This window comes from Urocampus carinirostris, chromosome 1 (genome assembly GCF_059441175.1).
Source record: "Urocampus carinirostris isolate Australia breed hairy pipefish chromosome 1, RoL_Ucar_1.0, whole genome shotgun sequence".
NCBI classification, from domain to species: domain Eukaryota; kingdom Metazoa; phylum Chordata; class Actinopteri; order Syngnathiformes; family Syngnathidae; genus Urocampus; species Urocampus carinirostris.
Genome location: NC_142349.1, coordinates 51,038,896 through 51,055,924, shown reverse-complemented (window position 1 = coordinate 51,055,924; position 17,029 = coordinate 51,038,896). Strand labels below are relative to the sequence as shown.

At 38.5% G+C, this 17,029-nt stretch overlaps 2 protein-coding genes across 6 annotated transcripts in view; one reads left to right on the top strand and one right to left on the bottom strand.

Annotated features, from left to right (window-relative positions):
• LOC148375077 (histone acetyltransferase KAT7-like) overlaps nucleotides 1-9,449 on the top strand; it is a 38,626-nt gene extending 29,177 nt beyond the window's left edge. For all 5 annotated transcript variants that reach the window (XM_088344404.1, XM_088344379.1, XM_088344396.1 and 2 more), the window contains 2 exons: nucleotides 2,297-2,403; nucleotides 5,203-9,449. In XM_088344404.1, the coding sequence (XP_088200530.1) occupies nucleotides 2,297-2,403; nucleotides 5,203-5,301 (206 nt within the window). In that variant the 3' untranslated portion in view covers nucleotides 5,302-9,449. The remainder of the gene's footprint in view (nucleotides 1-2,296; nucleotides 2,404-5,202) is intronic.
• A 1,219-nt stretch (nucleotides 9,450-10,668) lies between these two features.
• Nucleotides 10,669-12,890, bottom strand: tac4 (tachykinin precursor 4). The gene is made up of 5 exons (XM_088356032.1): nucleotides 12,687-12,890; nucleotides 11,340-11,436; nucleotides 11,057-11,089; nucleotides 10,919-10,972; nucleotides 10,669-10,854 (listed from the first exon to the last, which is right to left on the bottom strand). The coding sequence occupies exons 1-5, from the start codon at nucleotides 12,807-12,809 to the stop codon at nucleotides 10,820-10,822; spliced, it is 342 nt and encodes a 113-aa protein (XP_088212158.1). The 5' UTR covers nucleotides 12,810-12,890; the 3' UTR covers nucleotides 10,669-10,819.
• Between the last annotated feature and the right edge of the window lie 4,139 nt (nucleotides 12,891-17,029).

Genomic DNA, 17,029 nt, shown 5'->3' with positions numbered 1-17,029 from the left:
TGTCCTTTATATACTTGCCTGAACCCATTATGCAGCCAGTAATGTCTCAGCTTCACATGTGTGACAACTGGCTCTGTATGTAACATAACATTCAGTAATCGCGCAAGTTCCACTTTATCCCCGAGCCATGAAAAGAGCCATATACAGTTCGAGAGCCAAAGGTTCTTGACCTCTTGCCAAGAAATAAGATCTTAAGCACAAGCCCGACCCGATAAAAATTTTGTGCCGGTCGGCCTTGAAATGTCAATCATTACTTTCGGGTTGGGCTGAGCTTCTTTCTCGCTGACTTAAAAAAAAAAAAAAACATACCGTATTTTCCGCACTATAAGGCGCACCTAAAAGCCTTTATTTTTTCAAAAGCTGACCATGCGCCTTATAATACAGTGCGCCTTATTTATGGATCAATTTTAAAATTGCAAAGTTTTCCAACTAACTTGCAGCCGCCGACTCGATTTTCCCCCGAACGCCAAGTAGTACGCGGTGTATGCTGGGATTTATTTACCGGCGTTTCATTGGCTAACCAATGTGTCAATCATCATTTGAATCAATCACTATTGGCTAAAGTTATTCGGAGGTCAAGGGGCAGATCCTTTTTATCATTTACAGGCTGGCATTGGCTTAAACGGCAACACAAAGCCTGCAATTGGCCAAAACAACGGTGTATGCTGGGATTTATTTACCGGCGTTTCATTGGCTAACCAATGTGTCAATCATCATTTGAATTGATCACTATTGGCTAAAGTTATTCGGAGGTCAAGGGGCAGATCCTTTTTATCATTTACAGGCTGGCATTGGCTTAAACGGCAACACAAAGCCTGCAATTGGCCAAAACAACGGTGTATGCTGGGATTTATTTACCGGCGTTTCATTGGCTAACCAATGTGTCAATCATCATTTGAATCGATCACTATTGGCTAAAGTTATTCGGAGGTCAAGAGGCGGATCCTTTTTATCATTTACAGGCTGGCATTGGCTTAAACGGCAACACAAAGCCTGCAATTGGCCAAAAAAGATGAATGTTTATGGCACGTGGCTGACGGCATGGAGAAAGCATTTTTTTCTATTCTGTATTTGAAATTATTTTATTCTCCTGGATTTACTACCCTCACGGATATAAGAGGACATTGGCTGCACATTATTATGAACACAACGACTTCGGTGAGCTACTTCGGGTTTTATATTGTCCCTGTATCTTGTTTCAGACTGAATTCGATGTTTCTGTGATAAGCGGTGCAGATAATGGATGGAATGGAGTGTCTATTTTTAAATTGAACTCAATTCCAAGTGTTTATTGTCATATGCACAGTAAAGTTGCGAGCGAAAATGAAAATAGAAACTAAGAAATGTTTGGCATTTCTTGAATCCCAAGACTTTAACCTTCCGAATGATACTTGAAATGACGCATTTAAGTGACATCGTACGGACACCGCATCCGCACGTGTCTACGACACGTATTTGCTTCTTTGCAAGCTTTGGGAATGTTAAGGGGGTAATCAGTTGGACTGAACTATCTGACTGTTTTGTCCACGTTCCCATTGTAGCGCCTTATAATCCGGTGCGTCTTATCTATGTCAAAAATTGGACCAAAAACTATTTTTTCGGGGTGCGCCCTATAACCCGGTGCGCCTTATAGTGCGGAAAATACGGTGTATATATATATATATATATATATATATATATATACATAGATCGTTATCCATCTGTCATTGTTCTTCATCTTATAAGAGTCTTGTTTTAACTTTGTTTCAAAAGACAGACTTTATATTTTGTACGTCCAGCACCCCTGGACCCATAGAACCGGGTGTGTGGTGGGGGCCCAAGTCAGCCCAAATCATCTCTCCTCCAACCCAGTTCCTCACAAATAAAGTAGTAAATTTCACTTGCAAGAGCCGGCGCAGAGCCAGTTCGTCTGCAAATGGACATTTGACTCTTATTTTAAAGTTTCCCTATTTATTTCAAGTGCACAGCATGCTTTCTAAGTTTAACTGTTCGTTGTGGAAAGGCTATACATTTTGGAACCTTCAGTTTCCACACCGAACCAATTTCACGCATGTAAGCAAGCGCAATGTCATCCGGCATCAGATGAAACAATGCCAGGCACAATGTACCACATCGTACAAACTACACTCGGCAACAGAAAGCATCTAAACTGGACTCACACATGACATAAAGCTGTCTGTATGCAGAAATAACCGTTGGATTTCTGACTGTTCTACGACAGTGTAGCCTTGTGCCCGCTCACTTATTCATTAAAAGCACTTGCTCATTCAAAATGTTTTGTCGTTTGTGCATATAGAGATCAGCCAGGAGACCGCAGTAAACCCGGTAGACATTGTCAGCACACTGCAGTCCCTTCAAATGCTCAAGTATTGGAAGGGAAAACACTTGGTTTTAAAACGACAGGTAAGAGTGGTTCCTCACATCAATTATTAGTAATTTTCGAGATGTAGGAGTATTTGTGAACACTCAACCTGAAAAAAAAAATGGCTGGTTTATAACCACCCAAAATGTTTATCGCATAATTAGGTATTAGCATGTCAAGCATTGTAAGAGTACCGTATTAGAGTTCGACCAATTATCGGCATCGATATTTGGGAATCTGACTGGTATCGGTATTGGCATCGGACCAATTTTTTAGGCTCAGATGCAGCCGAGCCTCTCTGCCTGACTTCTACACCTCCACTCCTCCTTTCTCCTCACTAAATTTCTATTGCTTTTTCTGTTTTTTGTTTTAAGTCATTTTGAGGCATGTTGTTCATATTGACATTTTCATGTATATGTTGTAATAAAAAATCAGGGAGCTACTTAAGTTTTTATGTACCTTTAAACCAGTTGCTGCCAATCCTAATTTTATTGCACTCTTATTTTTTGATTTAAGTAAAATTTTAGTCACGTTAGTTGCGTTGAAATTGCTGTAAAAGATTTCATAGAGTTAAAAGACTCCTTTTTGAATTCATAACAAATATTTTTAGTTTCTTTTTGTATTAATAAAAAAATTTTACCCCAATTTTTAGGCTTTTACAGCAAATTAATATTGCCTCCAAATATCCGTTATTGGCCTTCTTTTAATACTAATAATCGGTATTGGCCATCGAAAACCCATTTCGGTCGATCCCTATTCTGCATCACCAATAAATTGTGGCATTCCACCGCTAACATTGTACATAAGAAAATCAAACCTTTCATTTATTTGCACATGAGTCAACAGGAAATTTGACAGTTTTTTATTACTATATTTAACACACTATATGGCACACCAGATTATAAGGCACTCCCCCCAAAAATAGTCTTTTGTCGTATATTTTTTATACTCTTTTTTTTTTTTTTTTTTTAAATATATAAGCTCCAATGGTGTAAGGTTGCATGGAATTAAAACTGCAGTAATTTCTACCGTATTTATTTGTGTATAAACTTTGTGCTTCTTATACACTTAAATATTTGTGCAATGATTGATCGGTCGAAAGACGTTGCTGACCAAAATCACAAAACATTGTAAGCAACGGTAATCGAACCCGGGTTGCGGCAGTCAGAACGCTGAAACCTAACCACTTAACCACCAGTGATACAGATGATATTTGAAAAGGCATTCGATCTAGAGGATTTTACTCACAATGCCACAAATGATTACTAGAGAATAGAGAAAGCACAAAGTCTGTTTGGTATGCCTCCTTTCACCAGAGGGCGCCAACTGGATTTGGAACTTGGCACAGGTGTGTCCAAACACCACACACCTGTTACAAAATATTTTGACCCTTTATGAGGACGTTTTGAACAGCACACGTTGTCCGTGATTTGCATTGCTACCACCACGCCAGGTTTTTTTTCCTGGTGTTTGTGTTTGGACATTTTACAAGTTTTGTCACCCGTTGTATGTTTGTTACTTGGAATCTATATTTTAATTTCCCGGTTTGGTCTTTGTCAGGTTTGATTTCTTTTGGACATGTCATTTGTTTTGTTTCCCCTTGTTCGTTTGTTACTTTGTTTCAGGTTTTGTTTATGAATACCATCCTTATTTTGAGCACCCGTGCCTCAGTAGCATACCCACCCCCGTCGCCTATAAGGGTTCACACTCCTTCAAATCATAACAGAATGACACTACCAAGGAAGCTGTCCGTGCAGTCGTTTTATACTGGGTTCTTAATGATAGTCAGGTGTGGAATAGGGTGGTCCTTAATGGGGGTCGAAATTTTTTTTTTTGAAATATTGGGCTCTGACCCCCCGCATATGTTCTTATATCCATAAAAACACACTGTGTGCAATTTTGAACAATTTGGATAATATTTAGAGGTTGCTCAACGACTTTGAAATTTCCCAAAATGGTAAAATTTTGGCAATTTTCGAGAAAAAACGGAAATCTTAACCCTATGTGTACGGCGTTTTAGAACATCCAATTTCAGTCCATTGCTTATAATTGTAACACAAGAAAAGTTACAAGTAACTTTGTACACTAGGTCTGATATAATGTGCGAAAAATCCTTATTTTTCATACCAAAATTTCAGAGGCCTTGAGCGACCTCTAAATATCCTTTGATTTTGATGAAACTTTGCCTAATTACGTTTTGTATATATTGGAACATATTCAAGGGGTCAGAGCATGAAATTTTAAAAGTCGAAAAATAAGGACCACCCTAGTGTGGAAGATTGGAAGCTGGTGTGGGGGTTCTTCAGTTGGCTTGAAAGATAGAAATGAACGCTAAAATCCACAATGAGGGGAAACAACTCTTTGGTGTATATGATGATGAATCTGAATTTGTATCTTACAGGACAAAATTTCTGTTTTCTCCATTCTCTAATATTCTTTTTTGGCACCGTGAGTCAAAATAATGTGATAATGAGATAAAAATAATGCCTTTTCATATGTAATCTGTATAATTGGTGGTTTAGCGGTTCAAGCGCTGGCCTTTTAATATTGCGATCCGGGTTCGATTTCCGTTGCATAAAATCCTTTGCAATTATGATCTTGATGTTATTCAATTGATCAATTGCACATTTACGCTTGTATTACCGTAAAACCTCGTGTAGTAGCGCACACATACAAATTTTGCGTTCCATAAGGCGCACCGTGTTGGTTATAAGGCATACTTTGAATTTTAGGCTCATTTGGGGTTTTTAGGTGCGCCTTATAGTCTGGAAAAGGAGGTAAAATAGTATTTTGTTGATGTTTTTGTTGTTGAGATAGCTGTGCTCCAAACCTGTTTGCAGGACCTTATCGATGACTGGATAGAAAAGGAGCGCAACCGTGGTAACGCCAGGACCATCGACCCGACCGCCTTGAAGTGGACACCGCCCAAAGGGACCTAAAGGACCATTTTAATTTTACATGAGCTCCAATTGCAATCACCTCCTTCGCTGCACACTGTCGAATACACATTTTTCCAATGTAATTGTTTTTTTTTTTAAATGCCTCCGCCGTCTTTATAGCAAGTCTTTCCTTCTTTTGCACTCTTCAGTTACAAAAAAGAATCTACTGCTTAATCTTTTGCCTCTTTGGCTTATGCTTATCAGGAATACACTTTTGTTTCATTTTGGAAAAGATAGCTTCAATGACACTGTTGCCAAGACAGCACTTGTGCGAAAATAATCGTTGAAATCGTTTGAAAATATTATTATTAAATTTGTCCTAATTGATGTAATAAATTGGAATTAATGATGTAAGAAGGAAAGGTAGCTATTAAGCAGCATAAAAGTAAATCCTTAAGTTAATTTTTTAGGGAAGAAACAATTACATGCCAGATACAGTTTTTAACCCTCGTGGCATGCAGGTACGTATTATGTACGTTTTCATGTTTTAGGGATTCTCAATCAAAGAGCGCTTTGAAAAGTAACCACTTGGAGTTTAAATTTCCCCCATTTTGTGACAACATTTACATGTTAAAAATCGCATTGTGCTGTGATTTATATGTTATTGCATTTGGGAGCCAACCACATACTCTACACAAAACATGCTATGTATATTATTTGGACCTATAGAAATCCTTTATGATTCATAATCTTTGATACATCATAAACCTGGTGTATTTCAATGCATTTTTCACTTCAGTGCCGAGGAGTCAATTGTATGCCAGTGATTTATTTTTTTGTTAAAACCTTACACCACTACACCCTCTAGTAGCGCCAAAGCCCGAATAATATTTTTCCTGCAAACAAACAAAAAAAAAATGTCATTACTTTTTGACTAATTCAAAGTTCCAATCAAGCCATATGAAATATTCACCTAGACATTTTATGAATATGTTTATACAGTTCAGTTAATTTTCTCTATAGGCACATTTAGGACTTGTATTGTCCTAAGGCACGGGTCTCCAACGTGGTGCCCACGGGCATCCGGTTGCCCCCTAAGGACAGCTAAAGTGCCCGCAGACTTGTTCTGAAAATAGCTCATCAGTGCTGGGTCGTTGTAATTTTCTATTCAAATTATTTTTGGGGTGGTTGACTGAATTTATTTTACCCAATAATTAACCTCGTAATAACAGTAAAAACATGATGAGTTGTTATTTTAAAAATGCATTTAAAACTGGGAGCCCTTTACGCTAATGAGTAACAAAAAGTAGCTCTCAGCTTGAAAAACGTTGGCAACCCCTGTCCTAAGGGGTCGGGGGAATAAAGAATGATTTAAATAGTATATGTATGGAAAGCGGCAGCACGGCAACTGGGTGGTTAGCACGCAGCCCCACGGTGCGGAGGCTCAGGGTTCAAAACGAGGTATCCCAGCCTCCCCGTGTGGAGTTTGCATGTTCTCCCTGTGCTTGCTTGGGTTTCCTCTGGGCACTCCGGTTTCCTCCCACATTCCCAAAAACATGCATGTCAGGTTAATTGGCCGGTCCAAATTGTCCCTCGGTGTGAATGAGCAAGTGAGTTCTATGTCTCTATGTGCCCTGCAACTGGCTGCCAACCAGTTCAGGGTGTCCCCGTGTCCACTGCCGAAGACGGCTGGGATGGGCTTCAGCACCCCCGCAACCCTACTGAGGGTAAGCGGTGCAAATAATGGATTAATGGATGGATGAATGAAAACGGTGTGATGCCAGCAAATATTTTGAGTAGTTGCAAGTCCAAAAAATATTCATAAATGACCGAATGATCACACTCTAAAGTCACGTCCAAATAATGTATACTGACATACATTGTGCAAAACTGCTATTGTCAAAAAGGCAGGCATGTATTTTTAAAAAATTCACCTCTTTTTTGAAGAGTTCGAATGTCTAGGCCATATAAAATATTCACCTAGAAATGTTATGCACATGTGTAGTTAGTTTTCAGTTTGTCTTTTATAATCACTTTATTACTTGTATTGTCCAATGGGGTAGAGGGGAATTAATAGAAATATATACTGAGGAGAAGCGGTGTAGATAATGGATATATGTATGGCCCAGAACACTTTGAGTGATTGGAAGTCAGAATTATCCATGAATGTCTGAATTATCACACTTAAAGTTCTTGTCCAGAAAATGTATACTGACAGGTATTGTGTCACAAAAAACATGCTACGAGGGTTAAAGTTTTCATATTTGTAAGCTACGGCTGTCAATCTCATTTGGATTTTTGAATTCGAGAAGGTACCTGCTTTGATTCTTGAACAGGACTAATGTGAAATCAACACCCTTAAAAGTTCTCATTATTTATTCACTTTCTACCTCTAAGGTTTCACCACTGTTTAAATATTCCATGTCAAATTGTGTTGTCCTGCTTGTTACTGTGTAAAAATATGTTGTTTTAAGCATTTTTACCCGCTTTTGTGCAGGAAAATTTTGTTCTGAGAGCTTAACGTTTTATTCAACCCTTTAGGATTTTTCCATTTAAAGATAAATATTTATACATTTAGAATACTAATTCCTTGGAAGCTAGTCTAGGGAGAAAGTGGTTACATTTGTATTTTCTTTTTTTTATCCTAAAAATCACAGCTAGTCCAAGTGCCGTATTCCAAAAGAAAGCCTTCTTTATTTTACCCCAATGTATAAGATTATCTTGAGTGAAACGTTAACAGGGTATATTGTATTTGATATGTGTGTTAAGGTTGCACTGACATGGACAGATGTCATATTTGTATATACATTTTAAACTTCACCGTGACATATTAGTTGCACGTCGTAAATGTGTACTGTAATCTCTAGTTTTTCACAGGGGCTGTATTCCAAAAAAGTCCAGCAATAGTAAAAACCCACTAAGTAGAAACATTTACTTATTAGATATCAGTTACCTAGGATAAACAACTGTAACATAACACCAACTATAGCGCTACAAATAAAAACACGGAATTGCAGTCAAATGAAGGGTCTTTATTGTCATTATACAATAATACAATAAAATTGGAGGGCTACCCTTTTCAGTGTAAGAAAGCAATTTAGAGAGTGTCCGACTAGCTACACACTAGCATTAGGGATCCACGAGTTAAGCCAGGTCTCTATGATAATCCAAAGAAAAGAGTCGAGAATTCTAGTTTCCCACGAGTTGTAGCTCCAGGTCACTCGTTTTATGGGTAATGGATATGGCGTTGGTGAGATACAGGCTAGGCAGGGGTGCCTTAAGAGAGTTGTTACGTAGCCTCGCCGTAGCAATAGGCCCCTGCAATCTCACTTATGCTTTCTCTCACGCCGCCTCAGTCTCTTCCCTGACCCGTCAACAACCGTGGAGCACCCGGGACTATCAGCATTTTTTTGCGCTCTCCGAGTAAATGATATTTTTTTTTTCAATGTAACGAGCCGCCATAGTACAAGCTGTTGCCATGCATCGCAGTTTGTTTTGGTGGCCACATTGATTCGTGTGTCTGCCCTGGCTCTTTGCCTGAGAGCAAACACCAGCCTATCACAATTGTGCACACAGACAGTCACGCCCACCCAACACACAAAGCCCCCCAACACCTGCACCGTAATAGCAATTGCTGTGAGCTGTCTGCTGCAGAACACAATGCACCATATGTGTATATCAATGACAATAGACACAATTCCATTCAAAATCTGGAAATTATTGAAAACGCGAAGACTAAACATTGATACAGCTAGGGATTACTGTACCTTGTTGGCAAATAATCAGTACGTCATATTACAAAGTGTGCTTGTTGACCTTATAACTCATAACAAACAAAACGTTTTCTTGCCTTAATGTTTGTTAATTTTATTATTGATCTGGCCAGCACTGCACAGAGTACAATTATTTTGCGTGAAAAAACACTATTGGGACGATTTAAAACTATTTGCTAATAGGATCATTAACAAATATTTAAAAGGGGAATAGTTCAGAGTGTCCCCTGCCCACTGCCCAAAGATAGCTAGGATAGGCTCCAGCACCCCCCGTGATCCTAGTGAGAAAGGGTAGATTATTTTAGTTGAGCATAACCTTTTATAAGCAATGTACTTGTCGAATGTTACAGGCCTTTGTCAATATTGCCCTCAATTAACTAGCAACATGTACTAATGTATTAATTACAGAAATAAAATGTAACGTTTTGTACATTGTTTATTGTGTGAATTGTTTCCATTATGCATAACTCCAGCTTATTCCACGCTTCATTAGTCCAGAGTTCATACGGGCACTTGAAATACTTAAAAATGCTTGAATTTTGATGTTGTGTTTTCAAGTATTGAAAAGTGCTTGAAATTTGTGTTTGTAAATGTTTGAAATTGTTGCCATGTTTTACTACAAGTCTGCTAAAAAATGACGCAGACACTGCTTTTGAGTGGCTTCGCTTAGCCATTTATTTCTTCCTCCCTCTTGATTGAGGGCAGCTGTCATTAGATGTTTGGCATTGTCCTATGAAACGTGATCGCCCCCTACGGGTGCACCCGAGAGGATAGATTCATGCTACACCTCAACAGAGCACTATGAAATGTGCAGGGTTGGGTAGGGTTACTTTAACTTGATTACTTTCAATTACTTTTGGATTACTCCAATACCAAATATGCTAATAAAAGACAAAATAAACTAAATAGGAATAAAATTACAAAATTTTGTGCAGGCTTGGGGAGTAACTGAATACCGTACATGGAATGGCAAAATTGATGTTGGCAAGCTGTTGGGATTTATTTTCATTTTGTTTCTGTCGCATTTTATGTTAGTTTTGCCGGAGATCAAAGAGATCAAAGCTAGGAGATAAAGCTTACCACGTGTTGTGACTATTTTATTCATATTTAGTTTCTTTTGCCTTTTATTAGCATATTTGGTATTGGAGTAATCCAAAAGTAATTGAAAATAATCAAGTTAAAGTAACCATACCCAACCCTGGAAATGTGTATTAGTGCGAGGATTATGTATCAATTATGAGGAATGCAAAAAATCAAGGTAGCATTGAGGTAGAATGTAATGGGATAAACTTCCTGCAACTGAAAATGTTTTTACCCTATACAAGGGAAACATTTGTCTTAAAAACAAATATATTTGCGATTTACTCAAGATCTAAAAATCATTTCTTGATTAATGCACACGCAAGATTAAACATCGCAAATACAAATCGTAGCTATATTTGTGGCCCCGCAAAATACATGACACACACGGATTTTTTTTTTATTAATTGTACCGGAGAAGTGAAAGTCCGTAAAAGTGCTTGAATTTGTCCATGAAAATGTGTACGAACCAGGCTGCAAACTTCAAGTCATTTTCTGTGTGCCTTTAAGCATTGAACTGCATTTTAAAAGCAAGTACATAGAATCAAGACATGTTTAACAAATGACCTTTAATTCAGCAGCAATTCAAAATAATTCAAACATGTATAATGGGCAATGATAGCAAAGCTTCAAGTAGTTTCAACACAAGGTCCTGTCGACAAACAACATTTAGAAGGTACGATGAAACACTAATGACAATAAAGTGATCTTTTGTGTGTGTATCTTCAATACGAGTAGGATTTCCATTCCTCTTGCATATCTAGGAAAACAGGATACATGTTGACAAGGTAAAACAGTGTGGAAGTATGAAATAGAGGATATACCTTCATCTAAACTCCTTCGCCCCATCAGTCCTACAAACATCTCCCCTTTATTTCCTGCTCAATAAAAAGAAGCCATAAGCTAAAAGAAAAATAATAGGGCAATACAGTACAACCCTTATAGCTGAGTAATGGCATTACTTTTCCTTTGCAGGCCTATCGGGTATGATACTTCTGCAAGACAAGAGGCATGCACATGAGAAGAGTGTAAGCATTAAGACGAAACATAAAAAAGATACTTGAAGGACAACTATTATTACTGGTATGTATTTTAGAATTAGAATAGTCTTTATTGTCATTGATGTCAACGTTGTGAAACATTGTATGCAGCAAGATTGGACATGACACTCTAGGGTAAAAAAGACTGAAGGGGGAAATGATAAAAGACAATCAGGAAAAATGGGCAAAAAATTGTGTTAGAAACCTAAGCTTCTTCCCATCAGGCCATGAAACTGCTGCGCTTTTGAGCGTTTGATGAGGTCTTCCAGACGGATGCTTATCCCCCTTTCTAGCGGGTAGTTCTACCGACAAACACACAAAAGCAAATTACAAGTGATTGTGCAGTCCATACTCAAAGTACGGTAAATCAACCATAATCATATATCAACTCATTTCCCGCCAGCTAAAACAGCAAGACAAATTTCAGCTATTTCATTTTCGCGATTTTTAACTTTTGTTCGAAGACTACCGAAATTATGTTACGCAAACGCAAATATTTTTTCAATGAGTTCTGGAATTGAAAATTCCAAACGATTTCAACAGAAAATGTATAATATTTTTCAGCGCTCTTCTAATCAGTGTCACCTTCATTATGTCATAAATAGTTGACTTAAAATCTAAATGGGGGCTTTGATTCATTTTTCTGGTAAAAACAAATACAAATGATGTGAAAATCCGTCTTAGGCAGTGATTGAGTTAAAGAAATTGTCATGATTACTGATGAGTATCACCTGTGCCCGCTCAATTGACGCCAGCCGCTACGGACTACCTTATTGGTTCCCTGATCGGTTCCCTGTCCTTTTTTAAGCCCAGTCCTTTCGCTCTCCTTTTGTCAGTCCGTCAGCGAACCTTTGTTGTTACAAGGCAAGCATTTTGACCCTGACTCCCGCGAGTCTCATTTTTGCACCCGTTCTTCCACCCATCCGTTCCTGAGCTCCGACCTGATTTTGATTCCGACCATGTTTGCTCTCCCGTCCTGGCTTACGACCCGTTTTTCCGTCTTTGACACCGCCATCTCCGCTTCCGTATTTGGATCACGATCCGTTTGCATGAGCGGCTTGCTTCCCACGTCCTGCGAGCACCGGATCACGGGCGCTGCCCTTCCCCTTTCTATCAATAAACATGTGGTTAACGCTACGCATTTGGGCCCTGATTCCGTTCTGGTCGTGACAGAAATGCAACCCTTGTTTAAAATCACTTTCACCTTTTCACTTTTATGAAGTCATAAGGTTTACTTCAAATATTAAAGAAACGCTTTGGTTTTTTTGTTGAAAATCTTCTGATTTTCAGACTCACCTACACTCTAATTATGAAATATGCAAATGAGGCGAAAATCTGTGTTTGGCACTAAATGAGTCAAAATGGCAGTAGAGTGATCAGGTGGAGATTATAATAATTTGCTAATTGTATGGGGAAAATTTGAAAACTGCCTAAAATTCCTCAAACAGGTAACTGCACCTTATTTTACAATCAAAAAACTAATGGAATGTCCGTAAACAAAAAAATAATGATAAACTTTAAGCTTGGAGACACCCATATTTTGAAATGTTACCTGCCAGTTCTCCATGCTCCACATCTCCCTGCCTTCCTCCTGGCTGCTGATCGGACTTCCCAGCAGGCACAGAGACTGCATAAGCACCAAAAGAAGCAAAGTAGCCAACTTCTGGACCTCCATTCTGATCTTCGGGCGCAAGAGACTCAGGACTCAAATATACTCGAATTTAAATTAAAAAAGGTGCTTTTGCTGTTGCTCCTGAAGGAGGTTGCACCTTTTAAAGCATCTCTTGCTCCTCCCTTCCTCCCTCACCTCGCACTAGGAGGAAAGAATCCAACCTCATATTTTTTTTCTTCTGTTTCCTTTGTGTGAAATGTGAATCTGTGTGTGAGTCAGCTATTATTACCACTGGGCATATTGTAAATTATTCCATTACCTCTTTGGGTCTGATTGACACCAGCATGACAGAAACAGGGATATATATTTACTTCTCTCCAATATTTGATTGAATGGAACCACATTTACCAGTGTCATCATCATAGGTTAGAAATGAGGAGAATATTTAAAAATATATATATCTACCGGGTCATACCCCTCGAGAGGGGTGACCGACAGCAAGACAAACACGTACAAAAAAAACAAAAAAAGGAAAAAGTAGCAAAGAACACACCAAAAAAATGTCCATGGCCAACCCAAATGCCCAAACAAGTTAGGCACCTTGGCACCCAAGTTGATCATGCTTTTGTCCCTCCATATGAAACGGGACACAAAAAAGCGGCCATGTCACACAAGTCAGGGTGACACAACACACTCTTCTGTTCAACAGCAGGGCACGACAGTTTTTACTGGTTTAGCCCTGCCGTATCATACAGGTGCCCTACCCATCCCTGAGAACGTGTCCAAAGAGCCCACTATTCTTTCACAACACATCTCCCCTCATTCCTATCACCAACAACAGCTCTAGCTTCCACTATATTTAGACATCTTTCCTGCAGTGCACTCATAACACCATCCATCCACGTCAATTGCGGCCTTCCGTTTGGTGTCCTTGTATTTACTTCTGCTCTGTAGATCCTCTTCATCATTCGGTCCTCATCCATCCTCTCCATGTGTCCAAACCAACCGAGTACTCTCATATCCACACACTTGCTCAGTTCCACTACTACTCCAGTTCTGTCTCTCACAATTTCATTTCTCAATCTATCCAATCTTGTCACTTCTAACATACTCCTCAACCACTTGATCTCAAAAACATTTAATTTTTTTCTCAAATCTGCGTTCAGGCTCCAAGTCTCTGCATCATACAACACAGTCGGCACAATCACACTCTGATACAGTCCTCTCTTAACATCCATACTCATACTCTTGTCACTCATCATTAAAAAAAAAATACATTGAAATATAAAGATAGGTAATGTTCGTACAGAAAACGTTAACGAGAATAAGATTCTCAGATTCCCCATATAAATAGTATACAATCCAAATTAGCAAAGAGCGTTGCAGTGATGAGTAGATTCAGACATAAAGTAACCTGATATAATGCACAATTAATTCAAATTATTGTATAAAAATTTGGAGGAATACGTGTAAAAGCAATATAGAAACACTAACTCGACTACAGAAGAAATGAGCATATTGTTTATACAGTAACGCTGGGTACAAAGAACAAAGTTTCTAATATCAAACATGTTAAAAACTTAAAGATATAGATCCACCCAAATCTCTGGCAATAGTATATAGAGCAAGTAAGCATCAACTCCCAATAAACAACTTTTTTTTCTACAGAGCAGACAGTCGTCATTTTAGGGGAATCCATAACTTCAAGATCATACAACATTGAAAAGCTGTTGGACCATTCGGAAAAGAATTCATTTATTGAATGATTTAGAAGATGACTTTATCATGCGCCTAATTTATATACATTTAAAAAACCTATACTATTGGTAATTATGCTAACATACCTGTCAACCTCCACGGCTCCATGCCCTTACAAACTGTTCCCTTACAAATACAAAAATACGAAATAATCTTAAATATATATTTCTTTTTCAAAAGTGTTTATTTATGTAGTTTAACATGTTGTATTGTACATTTGTTTCCTTCGTCATAAATTTTTAATTAACATTTTGTTGTGTGATCTGGAGTTGCTCGACATGAATGAGGTTTATTATAAAAAACAGTTCAAAAATTAAGTAGCTTGGACGTTCACTGTAGAAGGAAAAAATAGATGCAAATATAATTAAGTAGAATAATACATTTTCTTATTTAAATTATGAATTCATTTTCTGCAAAATTATTGTGGGTAATATACTGATTAAAGGGATAACCACAAACCTGTCTTTTTTAATTTTCTCATTTTACACTTCCTTTTTTTCTTAACTTCTTTATCCAACATAATTCGTAATATAATGCATCAAAGCAAGTGAGCCGTTTGAGAGCCGGCTCTCTTTAATGAGTTGAGCCGAAAAAGCCGGTTCTCTAAAAAGAGACGGACTTCCTTTCACTTCATCAAGCCGCTCGCTTCGTTTGCAACGAAAAAAACGATACAGAGATAGAGGCTTCTGCGGCGAACTCGTTTGACTTGATTGATTTGCCATTTTGTGATAGTCGGTGTATACCAGATGGTATCTATAATTGACAAATTTGCGTTTTTCCGTACAGATTTTCTTGTACGTCGTACGCGTCTTAAAATGCATGATAAACGTACGTTGTACGGCAAAGGAGGAAAAGGTAGACCGGAAAAAGGACTTGGCCGACAACATTAATGAATGGACGGGTGCCAACTTTGAAAGGGACCCCAGAACAGGCCAGGAACTATCATCAATGAAGAAAGCTGTCCAGAGTTACATCCTCGGTGGTGCCCCATGACCCAGGCAGTTAAGGGATCCGAGAACAGTGAGCCATGATATAGCATCTTGCTGCTGTGGAGATAACTTTACCATTGCGAGGGAAAGACAAAGTGGAGAGTATGGATAAGGGAGCCCTGCTCACAGCTCTAGTTAGGACTCGTCTAGATGCAGTAATAATCCATATGAGTGAAAGCTGTCCACAATTTGGTCTCATCTTGAGTCATCAGTTTTGTTCCATTTCAGTGGAAAATTGAGAGACACAAACATCAATACTCACACCTGACTTCACATTCTGAGAAGCTCTGCATGTTTGTTTAGTAGATATTAAAATAGAAAAGGGATGATACTTTTCTGTATGTACCTCTTTAAGATATTTGTCAAATTAGCTGTGGATGTATTTCGTTTTGTCAATATGGATATAGCAAGAGCATGTTTTGTCCGAATCTGTATAGAAGTTATAGTGACGTAAGGAGACTGCCAGCAGCGGCCATTTTGTCTTCGGTCGACGCGACGCTGGGCACCGACACGCTTGACTGAGCGAACACAGCAAGTCGGTTACCTCTCTTATGTTTAGTCGCTGTACCAAGATGATTGAGCACGTATGCCTTCATCGGAATGAATATTGATGTTGGAAATTGATGTCAGCATTATGTCTACAAGATTCATATACTTTGGAGATGCATTTCATTTTAAATGATGGAAGAACACGCCACACATATTTCATGAGATTAGATAGATTTTCTTCAGGGAATGAAATGAATTTACTTTAAATATCCCACGGTGGATAAGTTTAAGATGATCAGTAAATGCTTTTTTAAAAAGGGATAAGACTTTTGACCTTGCTTTAATCTTGTATACAGATTTAAACATTGTATTGTCTTCAATACAGTACCTGTACTTTTATTTTGGAAGAAAAATCAGCCGCAGGGTTTGACGATGAATGCACTGGAACAAAATAATTCTTGCTGCTACGCCATACCCCAAAACCTAGGGGGGGGGGGGAAGTCAGAAGAACATTTGTGTTGTTTGGTCACTTTGAGTGTATGTACCGTAGTTTGTATTCTTCCATTATGCTTTGTAGCACACATTTACAGTTGCACTATACAAAACTGTGACGTTGCGTGGTCAAATATGACACACTGTTAAGAGTTAAAAATTTCAGTTTACTCAGAGCTGTCAATATTTATTTCTGCACTGTTCTAATGCAAGATAAGTCACATAAATGTGTATTGTATACCTAATAGGAGACATACAGCCACTGGTGAATAATAATGCCAAAGAGCTAGTTTGCACCACGTCAATTATTGAATTCGCTCTATTATTGAATGTCTGTTCTGACTTGAGATTTTGCAGCGGAATTAGAACAGTAAAGTGATACAGTGATGTTGATTTATTGTCACGACCAGAACGGAATTAGGACCCAGATGAGTAACGTTAACCACAAGTTTATTGAGATAAAGAGGAAAGGCAGCGCCCGCGATCCGGTGCTCGCTGGACGCGGGAAGCAAGCCGCTCACAGAATCGGAACGTGTTCCGAATGAGGAAGTGGAT